Source organism: Salmo salar, chromosome ssa22 (genome assembly GCF_905237065.1).
Source record: "Salmo salar chromosome ssa22, Ssal_v3.1, whole genome shotgun sequence".
NCBI lineage: Eukaryota > Metazoa > Chordata > Actinopteri > Salmoniformes > Salmonidae > Salmo > Salmo salar.
This window is the reverse complement of record NC_059463.1, coordinates 15,284,105-15,307,673: the sequence shown is the minus strand read 5'-3', so window position 1 is coordinate 15,307,673 and position 23,569 is coordinate 15,284,105. Positions and strand designations below refer to the sequence as shown.

General features: G+C 42.3%; 1 protein-coding gene across 2 annotated transcripts; it reads right to left on the bottom strand.

The window, feature by feature from the left end:
* Window positions 1–10,345: 10,345 nt before the first annotated feature.
* On the bottom strand, window positions 10,346–22,959 carry LOC106582861 (leucine-rich repeat neuronal protein 1). Of its 2 annotated transcripts, XM_014166409.2 has the most exons (3): window positions 22,804–22,945; window positions 22,580–22,678; window positions 10,346–13,576 (listed from the first exon to the last, which is right to left on the bottom strand). In XM_014166409.2, exon 3 carries the CDS (start codon window positions 13,325–13,327, stop codon window positions 11,165–11,167), a length of 2,163 nt encoding a protein of 720 aa, XP_014021884.1. In that variant the 5' UTR covers window positions 13,328–13,576; window positions 22,580–22,678; window positions 22,804–22,945; the 3' UTR covers window positions 10,346–11,164. The 2 variants fall into 2 exon arrangements, with proteins under 2 accessions (XP_014021884.1, XP_014021883.1); XM_014166408.2 differs by having other exon boundaries at window positions 22,580–22,959.
* Between the last annotated feature and the right edge of the window lie 610 nt (window positions 22,960–23,569).

Below are 23,569 nucleotides of genomic sequence, written 5' to 3'. Positions count from 1 at the left end.
CAAAGCCCCATATACTACCCACCACTGCGACCTCTATGCTCCCGTTGGCTGGCCCTCACTAACTATCCGTTGCCAAACCCATTGGCTCCAGATCATCTAAGTCTTTGCTAGGTAAAACCCCACCTTATCTCAGCTCACTGGTCACCATAGCAACACCCACCCATAGCACGCGCTCCAGGAGGTATATTGCACTGGTCATCCCGAAAGCCAACACTTCCTTTGGCCCCCTTTCCTTCCAGTTCTCTGATGCCAATGACTGGAACGAATTGCAAAAATCACTGAAGCTGGACTCTATATCTCCCTCTCTAACTTTAAGCATCAGCTGTCAGAGCAGCTTACCGATCACTGTACCTGTACACAGCCAATCTGTAAATGGCACACCTCATCCCCATATTATTACTTACCCTCTTGCTTTTTGCACCCCAGTATCTCTACTTGCACATCATCATCTGCACATATATCACTCCAGTATTAATGCTAAATTGTAATTATTTTCGCCTCTATGGCCTATTTATTGCCTACCTCCCTACTCTTCACCATTTGCACACACTGTACATAGATCTTTCTATTTTTCTTTTCTTTTGTGTTATTGATACGTTTGTTTATGTGTAACTCTGTGTTGTTGTTTTTGTCGCGCTGCTATGCTTTATCTTGACCAGGTCGCAGTTGTAAATGAGAACTTGTTCTCAACTGGCCTACCTGGCTAACTAAAGGTGAAATAAAATATATAAATAAAAAATATCTTTGAGAATTTTTGTATTACTTGTTCAACAAAATCTATTTACCTGAGAATTTGTATTAGTATAAAATAATTTTCAAATAAAATGTAGCATTTAATATAGCTCAATATTTTATAGTGTTTCTTGCTCCTCTAAATCAATGGTGCCAATAATGTTGGACCTGACTGTATCTATATTTTTAATGCTAGAAAGTTAACAAAAGTAATTAATATATTGTATCAATAAAAACATTTTTTTTCATAAAATGAAAATGGAAAGTTGTACATCTTTCTAAATCTGGGGGGGGGGGGGGTTAACCGTCTAGACTAGAAATTGTATCAACTCGCTACTCAAGGCTTTTACTTGTGACATATACACTGCTCAAAAAATAGGGGGAACACTTAAACAACACAATGTAACTCCAAGTCAGTCACACTTCTGTGAAATCAAACTGTCCACTTAGGAAGCAACACTGATTGACAATACATTTCACATGCTGTTGTGCAAATGGAATAGACAACAGGTGGAAATGATAGGCAATTAGCAAGACACCCCCAATAAAGGAGTGGTTCTGCAGGTGGTGACCACAGACCACTTCTCAGTTCCTATGCTTCCTGGCTGATGTTTTGGTCACTTTTGAATGCTGGCGGTGCTTTCACTCTAGTGGTAGCATGAGACGGAGTCTACAACCCACACAAGTGGCTCAGGTAGTGCAGCTCATCCTGGATGGCACATCAATGCGAGCTGTGGCAAGAAGGTTTGCTGTGTCTGTCAGCGTAGTGTCCAGAGCATGGAGGCGCTACCAGGAGACAGGCCAGTACATCAGGAGACGTGGAGGAGGCCGTAGGAGGGCAACAACCCAGCAGCAGGACCGCTACCTCCGCCTTTGTGCAAGGAGGAGCAGGAGGAGCACTGCCAGAGCCCTGCAAAATGACCTCCAGCAGGCCACAAATGTGCATGTGTCTGCTCAAACGGTCAGAAACAGACTCCATGAGGGTGTATGAGGGCCCGACATCCACAGGTGGGGGTTGTGCTTACAGCCCAACACCGTGCAGGACGTTTGGCATTTGCCAGAGAACACCAAGATTGGCAAATTCTCCACTGGCGCCCTGTGCTCTTTACAGATGAAAGCAGGTTCACACTGAGCACATGTGACAGACGTGACAGATTCTGGAGACGCCGTGGAGAACGTTCTGCTGCCTGCAACATCCTCCAGCATGACCGGTTTGGCGGTGGGTCAGTCATGGTGTGGGGTGGCATTTCTTTGGGGTGCCGCACAGCCCTCCATGTGCTCGCCAGAGGTAGCCTGACTGCCATTAGGTACCGAGATGAGATCCTCAGACCCCTTGTGAGACCATATGCTGGTGCGGTTGGCCCTGGGTTCCTCCTAATGCAAGACAATGCTAGACCTCATGTGGCTGGAGTGTGTCAGCAGTTCCTGCAAGAGGAAGGCATTGATGCTATGGACTGGCCCGCCCGTTCCCCAGACCTGAATCCAATTGAGCACATCTGGGACATCATGTCTCACTCCATCCACCAACGCCACGTTGCACCACAGACTGTTCAGGAGTTGGCGGATGCTTTAGTCCAGGTCTGGGAGGAGATCCCTCAGGAGACCATCCGCCACCTCAGGAGCATGCCCAGGCGTTGTAGGGAGGTCATACAGGCACGTGGAGGCCACACACACTACTGAGCCTCATTTTGACTTGTTTTAAGGACATTACATCAAAGTTGGATCAGCCTGTAGTGTGGTTTTCCACTTTAATTTTGAGTGTGACTCCAAATCCAGACCTCCATGGGTTGATAAATTGGATTTCCATTGATTATTTTTGTGTGATTTTGTTGTCAGCACATTCAACTATGTAAAGAAAAAAGTATTTAATAAGATTATTTCATTCATTCAGATCTAGGATGTGTTATTTTAGTGTTGCCTTTATTTTTTTGAGCAGTGTAGTTACGTAAATGCACTAAAGAGGAACAAGAGGTACATATTGAAGAATATTTTTTTTCTACTTTCAAAGGATAAAGCTAAGAACATTAACAACTTCATAATTAAGAACACTATAACAACATGGAAGAAAATGAAACGTATTCTCCAAGAACCAATTTTACTCCCTAAAAACACAACCTTATGGAGCAATCCTTGGATAGCTTTTCAGAATTCGCTGATAACTTGGTCTACGTGGAAAACTAAAGGAATATAAACCGGTAACAGGAAATAAATGTGTTTCCATGAGAGAATTAAAAAGTAATTTTGGACTGACCAATGTAGATAGTTTCAAATACATGCAACTTAAAAGTTGCATTTCATGAAATTTTGAATTTAAATATTTTGGACGTCAGAGCAACCTTGAGGGAATCTTATTTGAATCAGAAAAGGATATTCATATGATTGTGAAGATATATAAAACAATGCAAAGAGCATATCCAACTGACAATCTCTTAGAAAAAAATATAAACTATTGGAACCAAGACTTAAAAAGAACTGATGTTGGCACAAGATGGAGGGAAAGTTGAAGCATAACTAACGAAATGACGGTTAACTAAAATGTACACTTACTCCACTTTAAACTAACGTATAGATTTATTATACAAGAGACAAAATTCACATAATCTACAGAACAACAGCGGAGTCATATCTTACAATAAATGTAAAACGAATAAATATTCAATTATCAATGCTTTCTGTGAATGCAATAATGTCCAGAAGTTATGGACAGAGTTAGAAAGTTAGAAGGTATTACAATGTAAACATACTTTTAACCCTTTTACTGTGTTCCGGTCGAATTGGACCGATTTCCAAGTTTTCTCTCTGAAAAATGTAGTTCATTTAATCTGATTGTCGTAAGGTTCCATGACTTTGTCCACACAGTATAGAACTTTTCTCACTGCTCTGGTATATAAAGCTTTTTTGGGGCCTTGCTCACAATTCATTCTGTGGCAGCACAATGACCAATCGATATACTGTATGTGAGGCTCTTGATCATATCTTTGATCATGACACTGGTGAGAAGGAGAGTCCTTGTTAAACTTTGACACAAAGTAGTCTGTGATAAATAGCACAATATGTTTCATCTGAGTATTTGTTACAGTCAAAATAATTCATACATTATGCTTTTTTTACTCAAAAGCGAGTTGTATGAGCTCAGGTCAATGAGGTCTACAGGCCATAAATAGCAAATAGAAATTCAAACTGGTAATGTTCACAAGAACTTAAGTTGATAAAAAGATCTAACACAATATTAGGTGATAATATATGTATAATTATGGATTTATAATCAGCTATAATGGGGCAGTCGTTTTGGACCGGGAACACAGAATGAATTAACATGAAACGAACACAACAGGAGGGTTAATCTGTCTGTCTGCATATTTCAAGACATGGCATATGGGGGTGTAGTGAGATTGCCAATGGTATGGACGATTCTCTTCTCATCACTCATGTTGAAAAACGTATATTAAAAACTTGGAAATCAATCAATCTGCAATCATTAACACAATAGAAAAATGTAATGATTTATTATTGAAATATTGAAATAGCATGGGCGACTGAGAAAAAAAAAATGGTACAATTTAAGGCCAAGTGGTAAACAATAATGCAGGCACTTGGGATGGAGGTGTGAGAATGTGGTTCTGGTCAGATGAGATGTAGTCGTTGTTTGTGTGCGTCTGTAAGTTGTCGTATTTGTTTGTATTTGGAGTAAAAACATAAAAAATTACGTTTTCAAAAAACATTAGATTTTACTGTCTATCCCTCAAATGTATGTCACCATCTTGAAAATCACTCATTACATAGATATGCAAGGACCTTGAGCATTCCCCCCAGTGGCAAACTGTTATCGGGGGAGGGGTCTATATTAAATACAATTATTAGCTTCCTTTTAGTATGACATTACTTTGAGGATTCTATTGATACTTTGGTGTGTCTAAATCCAAAGTGTCACTTTGTGTTACTCAATTTATAATAAGATGGTGCCAATAGACATGGTCACCCTATTTCTAGCTCCTAGCCAACTTTGCAGTATTCTTTTAATTGTTTTTGTTATTTCTTACATTATTTGCTCAGAAAGTTCCTTGTATTATTACCTACAGCCGAAAAATACTTTTGGATATTAGATTGGCTGTCACTCACCAGAAATTCAAGCAAAAATGTTACTTCCCTGACCAGGGTCCTTTGTTTGAACTTCTAGAGGCAGCTTTATTCATCACGGGGCCTGCACCAAAACGCTGATGCCAAAGACAGTGAAGAACAAGTGGTGTGCATACCATCAAACTCATGCGGTGTGCATACCATCCACCACTTCCGAATATATTACTCGCTAACATTCGGTCCCTGGACAATAAAGTAGATGAGCTGAGAGCGAGGATCTCCTTCCGGAGAGACGTCAGGGACTGTAACATACTCTGGACTATGTGCAAACTGTAAACCACATATCGCATAAATCATATTTATTGTATCTGGGGACTTTAATAAAGGAAATCTGAGGAAAACGCTACTGAAATTCTATCATCACATCTCCTGTGCTACACACACACATCACAAATTCTTGATCAGTGCTACTCTTGGTTCCAGGACAGCTACAAGCCCCTTCCATGCCCTCCCTTCAGCAAATCAGATCATGCCTCCATTCTGCTCCTCCCCACCTATAGTCAGAAACTTAAACAGGCAGCACACTTTGTAAGGACTGTTCAATGTTGGTCTAACCAACCGGAATCTATGATTTAAGATTGTTTTGATCACGTGGACTGGGAAATGTTCCGGGTTGCCTTTAGTATCAACGAATACACTGACACCATGAATGGGTTCATCGGGAAGTGCATAGAGGATGTTGTTCCCACTATGACAATTCGAACTTATCCAATCCAAAAAACTGTGATAGATGGCAGCATTCGTGCAAAACAGGAAGCGTGAACCATTCCATTTAACCATGGCAAGGTGACTGGGAACATGGACGTGTACAAACAGACCAGCTATGACCTCTGCAAGGCAATCAAAGAGGCAAAACAACAGTACAGGGACAAAGAGTAGCATTTCAATGGCTCAGACACGAGATGTGTGTGGCGAGGATTATAAATGGAAAGCCAGCCACGTCGCAGACACCAACGCCTACTCCTGGATAAGCTAAAAACCTTCTTCACCCGCTTCGAGGAAAATAACATCGAGCCACTGACGCAGACCCCCTCCGCTCATGAGGACTGTGTGCTCTTGTTCTTCGTGGCCACTGTGAGCAAGTCATTTAAGCGTATTAACCCCCGCAAAGCTGCTGGCACAGACAAGATCCCAAGCCACATCCTCAGAGCATGTGCCGATCAGCTGGCTGGAGTGTTTACGGACATATTTAATCTCTCCATAAACCAGTCTGTTGTCCCACTTGTTTCAGATGTCCACCATTGTTCCTGTACCCAAGAAAGTGAAGGTAACTGAACTAAATTACCATCGCCCCATAGCACGCACTTCTGTCATCATGAAGTGCTTTGAGAGGCTAGTTAAGGACTATATCACTTCCACCTTACCCAACAACCTAGACCCACTACAATTCGCATACCACCCCAACAGATCCACAGACGACGCAATCGCCATTGCACTGCACACTGCCCTATCCCACCTGGACAAGAGCAATACCTATTTATGAATGTGATTCCTCGACTACAGCTCATCCTTCAACATCATCCTTCAAGATCATACGTGCTCAGCCCCGTCCTGTACTCCCCGTTCACCCATGACTGCATGGCCACACATGTCTCCAACATAATCATCAAGTTTGCTGACAACACAACACTGGTAGGTCTGATTACCAACAATGACGAGACAGCCTACAGGGAGGAGGTGAGAGCCCTGGCAGAGTGGTGCCAGAACAATAACCTCTCCCTCTCCCTCAACAAAACGAAAGAGCTTATTGTGGACTGCAGGGTTCATCAGAGCGGCCGCAGCGGAGAGGGTCAAAAGATTCAAGTTCCTTGGCGTGCACATGACTGATGACCTGAAATGGTCCCTTTACACAGACAGTATGGTGAAGAAGGAACAACAGCGCCTCTTCAAACTCAGGAGGCTGAGGAAATTCGGCTTGGCCCATAAGACCCTAAAAAATGTATACAGATGCACCATTGAGAGCATCTTGTCGGCTACATCACTGCCTGGTACGGCAATTGCACCGTCTGTAACCGCAGGGTTCTCCAGAGGTTGGTGTGGTTAACCCAACACATCATTGTGGGCACACTGGCTGTCCTCTAGGATATCTACAGCACCCAGTGGCACAGGAAGGCCAAGAAATTCATCAAGGACCTCAGCCACCCGAGCCATGGCCTATTCACTCAGCTACCATCTAGACGGAGGAACAGTACAGGTGCATCAAAGCTGGGACCGAGAGACTGATAAACTGCTTCTATCTCCAGGCCATCAGACTGTTAAACAGCCGGTTACCACACAGTACACTACCCTGCACCTTAGAGACTTTTTCCCCCTATGTACATAGGGTCATTGAAAACTCATCACTTTAATTATGTTTACATACTGTTTTACCCACTTTATACAGTGCATTCAGAAAGTATTCATACCCCTTGACTTTTTCCACATTTTGTTACATTACAGACTTATTCTAACAACACTCCATAATGACAAAGCAATAACAGGTTTTTAGAAATGTTTGCAAATGTATTAAAAATAAAAACAGAAATACCTTATTTACATAAGTATTCAGACCCTTTGCTGTGAGAATCGAAATTGAGTGCATCTTGATTCAATTGATCATCCTTGAGATGTTTCTACAACTTGATTGGAGTCCACCTGTGGTAAATTAAATTGATTGGACATGATTTGGAAAGGCACACACCTGTCTATATAAAGTCCCACAGTTGGAGCAAAAACAAAGCCACGAGATCGAAGGACTTGTCCGTAGAGCTCCGAGACAGGATTGTGTCGAGGCACAGATTTACATTTACATTTACGTCATTTAGCAGACGCTCTTATCCAGAGCGACTTACAAATTGGATCTGGGGAAGGGTACCAAAACATTTCTGCAGCATTGAAGGTCCCCAAGAACACAGTGGCCTCCATCATTCTTAAACGGAAGAAGTTTGGAATCACCAAGACACTTCCTAGAGCTGGCCACCCGGCCAAACTGAGCAATCGGGGGAGAAGGGCCTTGGTCAGGAAGTTGTCCAAGAACCCGATGGTCACTCTGACAGAGCTCCAGAGTTCCTCTGTGGAGATGAGAGAACCTTCCCGAAGGACAACCATCTCTGCAGCGCTCCGCCAATCAGGCCTTTATGGTAAAGTGGCCAGACGGAAGCCACTACTCAGTAAAAGGCACATGACAGCCCGTTTGGAGTTTGCCAAAAGGCCACTAAAGGACTCTCATACCATGAAAGAAAAAGATTCTCTGGTCTGATGAAACCAAGATTGGACTCTTTGGCCTGTCTGGAGGAAACCTGGCACCGTCCCTACGGTGAAACATGGTGGTGGCAGCATCATGCTGTGGGGATGTTTTCAGTGGCAGGGACTGGGCGACTAGTCAGGATGGAGGGAAAGATGAACGGAGCAAAGTACAGAGAAATCCTTGATAAAAACCTGCTCCAGAGCGCTCAGGACCTCAGACTGGGGCGAAGGTTCACCTTCCATCAGGACAACGACCCTAAGCACACATCCAAGACAATGCAGGAGTGGGACAAGTCTCTGAATGTCCTTGAGTGGCCCAGCCAGAGACCTGACTTGAACCTGATCGAACATCGCTGGAGAGACCTGAAAATATCTGTGCAGCAACGCTCCCCATCTAATCTGACAGAGCTTGAGAGGATCTGCAGAGAAGAATGTGGGAAACTCCCCTAATACAGGTGTGCCAAGCTTGTAGCGTCATACCCAAGAAGACTCAAGGCTGTAATCGCTGCCAAAGTTGTTTCAACAAAGTACTGAGTAAAGGGTCTGAATACTTATGTAAATGTGATATTTCCGTTTTTATTTTTAATACGTTTGCAAAAAATTCTAAAAACCTGTTTTTGATTTGTCATTATGGGGTATTGTGTGTAGATTGATGAGGGAAATAAAAACTATTTAATCAATTTTAGAATAAAATTGTGGAAAATGTCAAGGGGGCTGAATACTTTCAAAATGCACTGTATATATATTGAATATGTATATATTTACAAAACATATATAAATATTCTGATATTGTTTCATCTTATTCTGTTTTTCTTGCTGGTCCAATTATTAATATTCAAAATGTTGTTTCCAAAAGGTTAATTTTGCTGTCTTGTTTCTACACGTCTGACACGATATCCTACACTTTCTTTTCGAGCTAACCTACTTTTTTAACAATAGATTGTAATAGTTTGTATGTTTTGGTGTACATTGAGAGCACTTTAGCTATGTTTTCCTGGATATCCTTTAGCTGTTCATTACTCTAGTTCGCATCTTCAAGTTGCTCCTTGTCTTTTCCTCTGGGGGAATCCATGGCTTGTTATATTCAGGTAGTCACGCCGTTTTACCAACTGATTGGTTCGCTGTTGTACATAACTGACCGCTCACTCTCTCCAAGTTGCTTGGGGATTTGTTGATTTATCGATTTTAGAGGCTTAATTTAAACTTTGTTGTCTGGTACTAAACAGAGCTACTCACACTCTGTGCGTCCTATCGGTATGTGCATGCGGTTTCTTTTTGACCATTTTAATTAAAAATCGTTAGCTGACATGGCTAATTGAGTAACTGTTAGTGATTGACATAACAAGAGAAAAACTGCTGATGCACAACCACATTTTGAAATTGCACCTGGTGTATTCTACTCTTCTTACTCTCAATAGTAAGTTGAGACCCCGATTGAGTGGCCGGGGCCCTAAGAGACCGCTTATGTCGCTTATGCCTGGAACAGGCTCTGCTCACACAGTATGAGGGTGCAGAGAATTGGGAGCTGCTAGCATCTTTCTGATTAAAGCCGGGTTGCTTACTGTAAGATAATGCAGCATTCTGTGCTGCTTAATAGTGCCCATTATCCATAATCACATCCTCCTTTGATCTAAGCTCAGCCACTTCATTCCTCCCCTCAATGCTGCCCACACCCATCTCATCTCATCCTGGAGAGTGGGCAAGGCAAGGGAGGACACTGTTGCCCTATATGTCATTAAATGGCAGTGTGAACACTGAAGATCTGTCCTCTGTGCCCGGTGGTCTTCATCACTTTGGGAGGCTTGTCTTGCCATTTACTCCCATATGTCCTCTTCCTGGTTTCCAAAATCTTTCATCTGTGGTTTTGGAGGGCTGTTTGCTCCTCGAAGGCTTTTTGCAGCAATAATTGGAGACTAAAGGGGCAGATTTTAATTACGATCTGATAATTGCTTTTGCAGCATCTCAGCCTCTGTAGTTAGTATCTCTCCACTCCATCTCTCTTTATCACAATCTACACTGTGCCTACACCTACACTCAAACTGATATAACGCATAATTTACTATAATGTCATAATGTAAAACACATCTTACCATCTCCCCGCACTACATGTTTTCATTTTTGTTATATGGAATTATGGCAAACACCTTTGTGGTCAAAGTAAATGCTTAAGGTTTGAAATGAATATATTTTTCCAGAGCCTGTTTTTACTATATATGATGTAACATACAAATAATGACACAAGGTCTGGAAATGGTATAAAAAAATATGAGGAAAAAAGTATTTTATTTTTGCTTGCTCCTCAATATACAACATACAGTATTTGCGTGTGTAAATCACAACAAAATCAGTGATCATTGAATGATTCTAGCAAAATCAAAAATAATATTCTGAGAATTTAAAAAGCTTTAAGTCTACTTACCTAGTTATTAAACATTCATATTTCTATTGCTGGTTTATGGTATTTTCTCTGCAAACTTAAGTTCTTAATAAAAAATTACTGTTTGTTAATGTCAAAAAAGTCATTGAAATTATAGTTGATACAACATTACAGAACAATTGCTAACATTATTCAATAGACAGTATATCAAGTCTAAACTTACTTTGTCAGCTTATATTGTAGTCCATAGACAAATTGGTTTATATATTGCATTGTACAACAGTTAACACTTAAACTGTTTTATGAGAAAAAAAACATTGTATTCGCTAAGAATACTTCCAGAGAAAGAAATCAAAATGGATCCAATTCCAGCTCCAGCAAGTTGATCCAGACTGAATCCATGACAATACCCATGCTATGATATCAAAACAAGTATTCAAAATAAAGCACAATGACTACCAAGTCCTGGGAGCTAAACAAAGCTGCCATATTGACTGTCAAAAAGGGGGCAAGAAGAGAAAGGCAATACACTATACTAAAAAGTCTGAAATATCTGTCTGTTCTTCGCCTCAAATGAGCAAAGCAGAAAACTGCAAAAAAATATTTCATATTACTGTCACACAAAGAAGCAAAATAAGTGACTTTGTGCTCCTAAAATGTGTTATTTCTGGTTTACCCCACGTGTAGTAGCTTTCACCACATGTAGTAGCTCCGTGTTGTGTCCACCTGGCCTGGTTTGGTCTCTGATGAGGAGGAAACCTCTTTCTCCTTCTCACTGTCCGCCTCCCACAGGTTGATTAGGGGAGGGTAAAGCTCATTGAGGGGGATGGAGGATGTTTTCTGCATGTACTTTTTCAGGGAGTGATTGTAGTTTTTCCTCTTCCACTTCTTGGAAATGTACACAGCCATAGAGGCTAGGCTGATGATGCCGAACATGGTACCCATGACCGCTGCGAGAGCGGTGTTAGTGCCTTGGTCAGATATCTCCACAGCGAAGGCAGCGTGCTTCGTTGTGACATTGACACAGGACTTCTGTGTCTGCTGGTGGATGTTGGAGACGGTGAGACATACCTCATACTCGGTGGCGGGCTGTAGGTGTGTGAGGTTATACTCATGGACATCCACTGGGACCCTGGCTGTGTAGGTGATGTGGGGGTTGTCTATCTTCATGGTGGCAGATGACCACTTGAGGTTGGAGGTCATGACGTTGGAGTTGACCTTCCAGGAAACCAGGATGGAGTGGGACTCAGTCTTCTTCACGTACACTTTCATCAACTGGGTGCTGTCTAAGAGAGTACCATTCACCCTAATAGCAGTCACCCGAGTGTCCGCCCCCTCAGCATTCTGGGCCACACAGGTATACCTGCCAGAGTCCTCGACCTGGATTTGAGAGATACGCAGTGTTCCCTCGCTACTGAGGCTGTATTTATCAGACAGGGTTTCCACCATCACCTTGTTCCCTACAGGTGTGACCCAGTAGATATCTGGCTCAGGCTGGGACATGGCACGGCAGTCCAGGTCCACAGTCATGCCTATGTCCAGGTTCAGGTGGTTGGGAAAGCTGTCGTGGGAGATCATGGGCAGGCACTGCTCTGCTGAGTCCTGCTGGAGCAACTCCCTCACATGCTGACCTCTGACCTCAACTGGAAGGGCACAGAACATGGAGAGGGGTTCCATGAAGCGGATGCTGGTCTTGTTGGAGCTCATCCACTGTATGACGCAGTCACATCGCAGGGGGTTGCTGTGGATGCTGATCTCACGCAGGTTGGGCAGGGAGTCCACAGTGGACTGGTAGAGGGCGTTAAGGGCATTGTTGTTCAACATGAGGCTCTCCAGGGCAGGGACGTCACGGAAAGCCTGGCGGTTCACGTAGGAAAATTTGGGGTTATTCGTAGCCTCCAGCTTGGTAAGCTCAGGGAGGTTATCGACGGCAAAGCGGTCAATGGAGACCAGCTCCCCCATGTTGTTTATGCCCAGCTCTTTCAGCCTCAGCATGTTCTTAAAGTCCCCCTCTTGGATTTTGTGCACAGGGTTTTTGTTCAAGTCCAAGAACTTGAGGTTAGGTAGTTTCTGAAGGGCGTTCTGAGGAACTCTAATTAGCTTATTGTCGTAGAAGGAGAGACTCTCTAGGTTGTCTAGTCCCACAAAGGCATTTCCAGGGATGTCTGTTAAATCCATTCCAGCCAGAACCAAGCTCCTCAGGTTTACAAGCGGCTTGAAGTTAAAGTCCAGGATGCCAACAACAGGATTTTCCCCGATCATGAGTATCTCAAGGTTGGGCGTTGACTCAAACCAACGACTGTCAATGGCCTTGAGCCTGTTGGAGTTGAGATGGAGCCTAAGCAGATTGTGCAGACCAGAGAGGGCGTTTGGGGAGATTATGTTGATCTGGTTATGGTTGATGTAAAGCTCTTGCAGGTTGCTGAGGTCCTGTAGGCAGTAGTCAGGCATTTCAGTAATCTGGTTCTCTTCAAGGTGCAGTGTGGTGAGCTGGGACATGTTGGTGAGGCCCACATCGTGGATCCTGCTGAAGTTGTTCTGAGACAGGTCCAGCTCGGTCAGGTTGAAGAGCTGCTCCAGCTCTTCACTGGTTCTGGCGATGTAATTGCTCTGCAGGAGAAGCACCTGAGTGTCGCTGGACAGGTTGCCTGGGATGCGTGTGAGACGGAGGTCGTTACAGTCCACCGTCGTGGCTTCTCTGTAGGTGGATTGGGGGGTGAACCAGGGTCGGATCTCACACACACACAGCTGGGGACACTCATTATCTCTCTGGATGGAGGATAGTCCAACGGACGTCAGAATCAGGCCAGCCAACAACTGTCCTAATAGACAGTAGATGAACCTCCCTCTAGCCATGCTGTCTGTCTGTGTTCACCGGTCCAAACCCACAGAGGGTTGGACACCAGAAAAGGTTGATGACCTTGGAAAGAGCTGTGTTATTGTCATTAACCAGAGGTTTTGCTGACTTGTAGTTGTATCCCTGTAAAATGGTCCAGGTGGAAAAAGATGTGCAGGGGGTTCCAGTGAAACAGTTCCAGAGTTATAGTGAGCCTCCCACTGTTCAGAGTGTTTCTTTCATCAAAACCTCAGGACTGCACGGTGAGTCTGTAAAACAAAGACAAAAAAGACTATGGGTTACTGTACAGTCTAGTTTAATGCATGGACAACCAGGAACACATTCAGTTGAAGTCGGAAAATGACATACACCTTAGCCAAATACATTTAAACTCAGTTTTTTACAATTCCTGACATTTAATCCCAGTAAACATTCCCTGTCTTAGGTCAGTTAGGATCACCACTTTATTTTAAGAATGTGAAATGTCAGAATAATAGTGGAGAGAATGATTTATTTCAGCTTTTATTTCTTTCATCACATTCCCAGTGGGTCAGAAGTTTACATACACTCAATTAGTATTTGGTAGCATTGCCTTTAAATTGTTTAACTTGGGTCAAACGTTTCGGGTAGCCTTCCACAAGCTTCCCGCAATAAGTTGGGTGAATTTTGGCTCATTCGTCCTGATAGAGCTGGTGTAACAGAGTCAGGTTTGTAGGCCTCCTTGCTCGCACACACTTTCTCAGTTCTGCACACACATTTTCTATGGGATAGAGGTCAGAGCTTTGTGATGACCACTCCAATACCTTGACTTTGTTTTCCTTAAGCAATTTTGCCACAACTTTTGAAGTATGCTTGGTCATTGGAAGACCCATTTGTGACCAAGCTTTAACTTCCTGACTGATGTCTTGAGATGTTGCTTCAATATATCCACATCATTTTCCTCCCTCATGATGCCATCTATTTTGTGAAGTGCACCAGTCCCTCTTGCAGCAAAGCACCCCACAACATGATGCTGCCACCCCAATGCTTCACGGTTGGGATGGTGTTCTTCGACTTGCAAGCCTCCCCCTTTTTCCTCCAAACATAACGATGGTCATTATGGCCAAACAGTTCCACTTTTGTTTCATCAGAAGTACGATCTTTGTCCCCATGTGCAGTTGCAAAGTCTGGCTTTTTGTGGCGGTTTTGGAGCAGTGGCTTCTTCCTTGCTGAGCGGCCTTTCAGGTTATGCTGATATAGGACTCGTTTTACTGTGGATATAGATACTTTTGTACCTGTTTCCTCCAGCATTTTCTCAAGGTCCTTTGCTGTTGTTCTGGGATTGATTTGCACTTTTCGCACCCAAGTACATTCATCTCTAGGAGACAGAATGCGTCTCCTTCCTGAGCGGTATGACAACTGCGTGGTCCCATGGTGTTTATACTTGTGTACTATTGTTTGTACAGATAAACATTGTACCTTCAGGCGTTTGGAAACTGCTCCCAAGGATAAACCAGACTTGTTGAGCTCTCCAATTTTTTTTCTGCGGTCTTGCTGATTTTTTTTTTTTTTTTCCCATGATGTCAAGCATAGAGGCACTGAGTTTGAAGGTGGCCTTGAAATACATCCACAGGTACACCTCCAATTGACTCAAATTATGTCAATTAGCCTATCAGAAGCTTCTAAAGCCATGACATAATTTTCTGGAATTTTCCAAGCTGTTTATAGGCACAGTCAACCTAGTGTATGTAAACTTCTGACCTACTGGAATTGTGATACAGTGAATTATAAGTGAAATAATCTGTCTGTAAACAATTGTTGGAAATATTCCTTGTGTCATGCACAAAGTAGATGTCCTTACCGACTTGCCAAAACTATAGTTTGCTAACAAGAAATGTGTGGAGTGGTTGAAAAACAAGTTTTAATGACTCCAACCTAAGTGTATGTAAACTTCCGACTTCAACTGTATAGCATAAACAATTTGATTTATGAGACAGGGAGTTGGTGAAAAGTAGTGTCTAGGGTAAATGTAGGGTATACTGTATCATACGTCTAGTCATATTAGGTTAATCAAAAGTTACATGTCAGCCATGTTAAATAAAACATGAATGTAACACAGTTCATGATGATGTTGAGAGCAAACCTTCTGTTTGGCTGACGTTTACATCTTCATCTCCCTGAGAGATTATTAATGTGAATTATGCAGCATCATCAGTTGAAGAAAAATGCTAAATCAGATCATTATAATGCAGGCACAAAAAAAAAAAAATTGTATATACTTGGACACAGATCAAATTCACTTGAGTGCTTTCATCTATCCAACAGGCCCATCAGCAATAGATCATTAGCTTCTCTGCACATCATTAAATACTCTGAGATATGTCAGTATTCTCCATGCCTCTGAAGAAAATAAATGATGGCAGAAGTATGTTCCTAGATTATTAATGAAAGAGCCACTGTGTCCTGGTTTTGGTACAGAAATATGGTGGATTTCTTTTAACATTTGTTGTGTATTTCTGAGAGAAGCCTTCAGTGAGCATTGCAAGTACAGTATTTTGTAAAAAGCATACATCACACTTCTCCTCAGCCTCAACAGTCAGTTATTCATCCAGAACTACTTTTGTCCAAGGACTTCAGGAGAAGGACTTGTAAATCCAGAATCTGGCCCAATGGTCTAGTCTTGTGAGGAGCATAACAGGAGCACTGGCATCTGCCATACCATACAGTGCTGACTAACAAATAGGCCACAATACTATTAAACCTCAAGTTAATATGTGATATCAATTAGCATTGACTCTAATTGTGGTAATGTTCTTGAACATAATGATTTCACTGACAATTGAGTTGGTTCCTAGGCTTTTGCTCCCATCACTAAAGTGTGTTAGTGATTTTGCAGAGGAGAGGCAGGCACATATGCACACTTGAGCAACTACAAGGTTCTGTAATTGAGTTCTGAATGTGGCAAGTGGAAATCAATAAGGACTGATTCCTCCCTGTAACTACCGGAACATTCAGACCATTTGAAATAGTGCTTAACTCTTTGAGTACCAACCTGTTCTGTATGTGTAGTAAAAGTATAGAATGTAGATGGGCTAGCTGGCTCTACCATGGTGGAATCCTGTAGGGCATTATAATCTGAGCAACACTTAAGAAATCCTGTAACCTAATTAGGTGAATTTACTAAAGGAGGTATCAATCTCAGTGAGTGAGTATTGCATTGCCATAGGCCTTCTTAACCTAACAGTGTCTATGGTCAACACTCTCTAATAGGCTTTGGAACTAAAGAGCTGACTAATTCATCTGAGTGCAAAACTGCTTGGCAACAGAGCAAGGGTGACATGAAACAAGTTTAAGCTCTTCCTGCACAGGGTATTTTTCTCCTGGGACAGGGTGAAAGAACGGTAATACAGACATGTTCCTTAAGCTAAAGCAGAATAAGTGAGTGGAGGTGGATATCAATCCAAGGAAATGTAACAGTTGAAACCCTCATGAGAGATGTTTTATTTATTTCATTTAAATACGCAAGTCAGTTAAGAACAAATGATTATTTACAGTGGGTTAACTGCCTTGTTCAGGGACAGAATGACAGATTTTTACCTTGTCAGCTTGGTCTAGCAACCTTTCAGTTACTAACCCAACACTCTAACCACTAGGCTACCAGACACCCCGAGATACAGCTCACTGTGCATCTACTTTAATTAAAAACAACTGTAGCCTATCTCATGTTTATTCACTGACTATTCACTGACTATTCACAGAAAAAAAACATATTCAAACCATTCTATTGAAATGTAAGAAAACTGCTTATTATTGGACCCTTATGTCATTGCACTAATGCTTTTAATGCACTACAGAATTATAGTAGTGTATGTATTCTGAACACACCATTTGAGACTAAGGTTGAGCCTGAACAGAGAGTCCTCAGTCAGCCATTACTGATAGGCTTAAATAGGCTTAGAAGTAGCCCACAATGCCTCAAAAACACATAAAAGTGACAAAGTTATGCAAGTTCTTAAATCCTGAAGTTTAAGGCAATAAATATGGAGCCTTAAAGGTTTCACAAGCTAAAGGATTCCCATTGATACCATTGGTTTAAATCTGATATTTCAATTTACTCCTACTGTAGTTATGCATTCTCTCATAATGCCTCCATTTATCACAATGGGGTTAATCTGAGATTCTGTTCATGACGCCGAACGACCTTAGAGATGGGACCATTTCAGTGTGAGAGGTGACATTTAAGTGGCCATCATTTCATGTGAGACTTTGTATTCCAAACAAGGGCTTCAGTTCAAATATTATCTAAAAGGTCTAAGCCAAAGATTAAAAACATACACGTTTTTGTTTCTTTTACTCTCATAGCTTCCCTGACAACAGTCGAAGCCAGTGAAAACAAAAAAAATATTGTTGTGTCCAGTTTGAACTGTCAGACAGAGATAACGGTGTCATTAAACATTTACAAGTATCAAAATGGTTATATTGGAAACAGTTTCGTTTTATAAGGCAGGTGGGGCGGGCGGGGGGGGCATATGAACGTTTAAGTGGGGTGGGTGTATCATTACTGCCTGGAACCATGACAATACAGCTGAAGAGAGCTTGTGAACTTGGCCAATGCTGTGTTAATAAACAGCTGTAAAGCCGCGTTGACACTACCCTGAAGCAGCCTTGACCGTGTTCTCCTGACCCAGAGGGCTCGGAGCCAGAGGAAACTCAGCCTTGAAACCTGGCCTCCACAGCCACACAGCAGGGGGGAAGAAAACAACACTACATGGAAGGAAAGAAAAAGCTATTCAGTTTGAATCAGGACAGCCTTTGTATCCTCAATGGGGGTACTTAACCTAAATACAGTAGTCACAGTTAATACTATGTGATCCTATGGGTAAGTGATTTGAAGATCACAATTTTCTGTGATATTGTAGTACAGCCTGTATGAATTCATATGGGCACAAAGCTACTTTAGCACATGATATGTAAGCGCATTTCTCCTTGGTATACATGATTCTTGGGCATCAGTGGTTACTGGTACGCACAGTAGTTGTAGCTTGTCTGCTATGAGCCAAAATGGCATATGACAACCATGAAAAGGATTATTTATGAGTGATACACTTGCCATTGTCTATCCAGAAAACTCTCTGTCCTTTGTCAAGAACTCATACTACTCCTACCTCGGTGCACCTGCTATGAAACATCTGCTAAACTGTGTACACGACCAATACACTTTGATTTGATTTGAATACCAAAATTGCAAAACAGTGTCAACCAAAAATATGTTTTCAACACCAAGTCATTGCCGTCAATGTTACAGTATACTATTCTGTTTCATGTGAACGTTTCCATGTTGGCTTTCATCTGATGTACTCCATTTTAAATATAAAGAGACTGCGACAAAATAATGACGTTCATGGGCTGACTGTGTGTCCTTGAATGGATGGTAATGGAAATAAGGGTGTTCTTGAATGAATGGTAAACTAAACGAAAGTATGTATGGGAAAATTCTACATTTACAGTATATATACAATACTTCAAACAAACTCCAAGAGGACAACCGCACAATAAATATCTGGTACACAGACACTCAGGCTATACATAATAGACACACAACACAGAGCTTTAAAAAAAATCAAATGTTAGCTGTACTCTTGTTATATAGTTATACATTACAATACAAATCTGTGTAATCAAATAGAAGAGACTGTGCTGGAAAATCTAATGGTTCACTTCACTACTGTACCTCTAGTTGTCAGATAAAACTGAATCATGCGAAGAATACATGAATACAAATTGACAATTGAGAAATATTTGAGTTACAGGATTCTTTTTGAATGCTGATGGTTAAGGATTTGCTTGTTCCCAGGTCTTTGATATGTAATGAGGAGTGAAATCCATTTTTCCATGAGAAGGGTGTTTACTTTTCAATCCTGTGTACACAGTGCATATTACTCACAGAGAGGTGAGCAATAGAAGACATGAAATCCCATCCCATAATTCTGACATCTAAATAAACAAGATAAGGCTTCCCTTAGGGACAATCAAATTTAAGTCAATTCTCCACCATCACCAATCCCTCTAGAACTCCCTCTAAACCAAGTGAAAAAACTAATTCCACGGAGGGCCGAGTGTCTGCGGGTTTTCCCTGCCTTCCTTGTACTTGATTGATGAATTAAGGTCACTGATTAGTAAGGAACTCCCCACACCTGATTATCTAGGGCTTAATTGAAAGGAAAAAATAAAAACCTGCAGACACAAGGCCCTCCATGGAATGAGTTTGACACCCCTGCTTTAAACGGACACTCACGCTCAAATAAATGTTTTTAAATATTCAAATGTAACCTTTACTGAACTAGGCAAGGCAGTTAAGAACAAATTCTTATTTACAATGATGGCCTACCCGGGCCAAACCCAGGCCAATTGTGCGCTGCCCTATGGGACTCCCAATCACGGCCAGATGTGATACTGCCTGGATTCAAACCAGGGACTGTAGTGACACCGCTTACACTGAGATGCAGTGCCTTAGACAGCTGCGCCAGTCGGGAGTCCTATGCTAACTCTATAATTGAGTGACAATAAGCAAATACAAAATGAGAAAGTAGATTTTCAACACACTCGTTCATTTGAGGAGTGTAAACATGAAGTCGAAGATAACAATAACTGTTGATAAGCCCTGAGGCACTCGAGGGGCAGGCTTGAAGGGTGCTCAGAATCCATTATTCTGATTCCTAAAAGCCCATGAACATTTACACCTCCGTAAGAGTCTGGTGGGCTGGGATTGGGAAAAGAAATTGGTAGCTAGCACAGAGAAGATTTTTAAGATCAGTAAGTATTAAAATAACTATATTCCCATGAAAGGGTGGGAGAGGTGAAATAAGTTACATACAGGAGGGTTTGGGAGGGAAGTATGTTGTACAGTATGATACGAGGAGCAGAATCAACTGGCCGGCTCAAATTATGTCCTGCATTAAATGGTTCAGCCTCTTCATGTCATGTCAACATGAGAAGATGCATGTTGATTGTAGGCTAGATTAGAATATGAAAAATATTCATATTGTACATCTCTGTAGTCATAAGATATCTGTGAGAGAGGTGTGTTGAGTCTTTCCGGTATTAAGAACACTGTAAAGTGAAGCGTTACCTGAAATGTATGCTTGTATTTGTAGCCTGTGCCCTTCGCACTGAGAAAATAGAACAGTAATGTCCCACCACTAAGCCTGGGGTGTTTGGGCCACTAAGCCCACTGTAAAAGTTCCATTCTGCACAGAATGATTTCTTCAGCTGATTATGAGGACAGAATTAGTTGAACAGCTGCTGAGCCTGTACCATGCCTTATCTCTGAGATCCACACAAAGACTAATGGGTTGCCCCTTTTTACAAGAATAATGGGAGAAGCTTGAGCGCAACACCCTCCACTCAACCCTCCCCTTCCCTACCAAGCCCCCCTATCCCCAGCCCCCGCCCCAGCCCCAAGGGAACTCACTTCTCCATGGTGGAGGGTATTGTGGCTTTCTCACTGACTCCTAACAACCCTGCCTGGTGGACAGACACAGGCCTATTAGCAGGCCTTTGTCACAGAGTGTTCTCACAGTAAAGTGTGTGTGTGTGTGTGTGTGTGTGTGTGTGTGTGTGTGTGTGTGTGTGTGTGTGTGTGTGTGTGTGTGTGTGTGTGTGTGTGGGGGAGGGGAGGGGGAGGGGGAAGGGTTATACCCCCAGGGTAGACAGAAGAAATGGCCAGACTCCTCATCAGGCACCTTGCCACTCTTCTGCCCCTCCTCTAATACTTTGTTCTTTGAGTTTTGAGAAATGGATTTGCCCGCTGTTCACTGTCAGTTTGGTCACTGCCAATCTGGTCTTGGAGTGTAACCTGACATATCACATAGGGCTCACAACAAGGTCAAGTGTTGTGTCTTTAGCATTACTCATTTCTTTATTTGAACTGCTGTAAGAAAAAGGTCATCCTCAACACTTTATTTTTTTTTCAGTCTAGACACTGACAGCCTATGTCACACTGCCAACACTGACTGAGGCTCAGCAGGCAAAGTGGTGACGTGACAATTCTAGCATAGGCAACTTGAAACCACAGCAATGAGTGACATCCTATAAAACAATGAATGTCTGTATCTAAGTGATGAGAAATGACAACTTTAACAGACTGACCGATAACTATAAGTCCTTGCACCCATAGCTCTGTCTATGAATTTGAGAGTGGTAACATTTCTCCAACCCCATCCCTCAGCTTTTTACCGAAATGGGGGGGGGGGGGGGATCATCTTTGTTATTGTTTCTACTGTTGATTACTGCTTTAAAACAGTGCCAGAGATACTGCTCCACTACCATAGCCTAGCCCTAGTGTTGACAAAAACTGTTGGTCATACAAAGGGGGAATAAGAAGCTTGTGAGACAATAGTCTAAGTTAATAACCTCAGCTATTACATAGGAGCAACAGCTGCAAAACAGCAGACGCGTATATACAATGACAATAGGCTACCCCACTCCCTGCCCCCCTTTTACAACCTGTTCTCTCTTAGATATTCTTGAAACATTGGACTTTTTTTTCTTACAGACCGGTTGCCCGGTTCGAATTCTGCCGAAATAGACTAATGAAATAATCGAGACATCTGCCCACATGCTTTCGCATCTATATGCAAATCACATATTCCCAACGTTGCGTGCACCACGCGTGCCTGCCTACATTTATGCGCAGCGGTGAGCCACACGAGGATCAAAGTTTGTTTCCGAGCACGTTATCTGACGCATTGAGATGTTGAAATTTGTATAATTCTGATTGTGAATGGCCGGAATATAATTACAAGAATAATAGATGCAGATATAAAACAACAGGCAGAGTAGTCTTAATCCTGATCAATTATCTAGATAGCCGGATATTACATTATTATAAAAATCGGTTGGCTATTAGTTATTATTTCGCATAAAAGGCTATTGCCTTGGGTCCCTCCACCCCATGCACAGCAAGTCATGCCCTGGCAGTGATGCAGTAACGGTAGGTTGTTGGCAAACAAATACAATTTTGTTAGGGAAATGTCACCTTCACAGAAAAATTGATACTATGACCGCTGTTTTTTCTGGCCACGTTTAACCTTATTGTGAAGGTAAGTGTCAGACAATCGGTGTACAGCCACGGAGTTCCAGTTTTCATAACATCCACGTCCACCTGTTCTACTACTGCAAAATACCTCGAAAGAGCATGCCAGGCTACAAAATAAACAGCCTCCGTTTAATATATTCTGACTTTGTTCAAACATTAGCCTAATTAAAGCAATAATTGTAAGTATTGGCCTCACCTCGTGGATATGCAATCCCCTCTCTTCTCAGTTGCATCCAGTTTCTTTGGACATCAGTAAGGTTTATGCAAATAGCCTTCACCTCTATGCGTCAATAGCCTACATCCCCAACAAATGCATACAATAAATACATAGATAGCCTGAACGGATTCCTTAAATATGATCATGTACAATTATTCTTCCTCTATTCCATGTGATTCAAGCAGCAACTCAGGTAAGCTAACCTTAGAGCAGAGCATAGTGCAGATTGTAGAGACATCCAAACGCCAACTGAAGCCACATTGACTAGTTGCCTGCCGATATTCTACTCTTCGCCCGTAGCCCACTGCTCCTTCAAGGAAAATATGAAAACAGCACCTGGCGCTGTCCAGACGAGTCAGCTGATTCCTGACTACGCGATTGGCTGCTGGCTGGTGCCTGTCATTCTCACCCAAGCATAGCACCATCTGTTCGATGATTGTTGTGATGGGGACAAAGGCAGGCGCTAGGGCTGCGCAGTTGGAGAACGAGGGGAGTGGATAGAGAAACGCAAAGGGGGGCACTTTTTCTTGATTTTCCTTGTGAGAAAGTCTTCTGCCTGCGGCCCCCTCTTTCATCCAGACTGCAATGCTACGTCTGTTGCCCCAGCTTGACAAGGAGACAATGTGCCTCTTTGTTTTGCTGTTGTTGAGTTGCTCTGATTAAAGTTGTTTAATATGCAACCGTTCTATTTGTTGCTCCACTTGAGCTTTGTAACATTGTATACTTTGAACAAATGTCAGCAGTAACTGGAGGGGTCTTTTTGTTAGAATAGAGATATACTGCAGACCTTCAGCAAAGTTGAATTGGCTGATTAATTATTGACAGTCTCACCTATTTTAGACCAGATAGACAGAACCCTAGGTTTATGGCAAGACCTGAAAATGATTTCAATCCAAACCCAGATCTTTTCAGGTCTCCCTAGGCAGTGACTCAGATGTAATGGACCCAACACATTATTCGGTGTTGTAG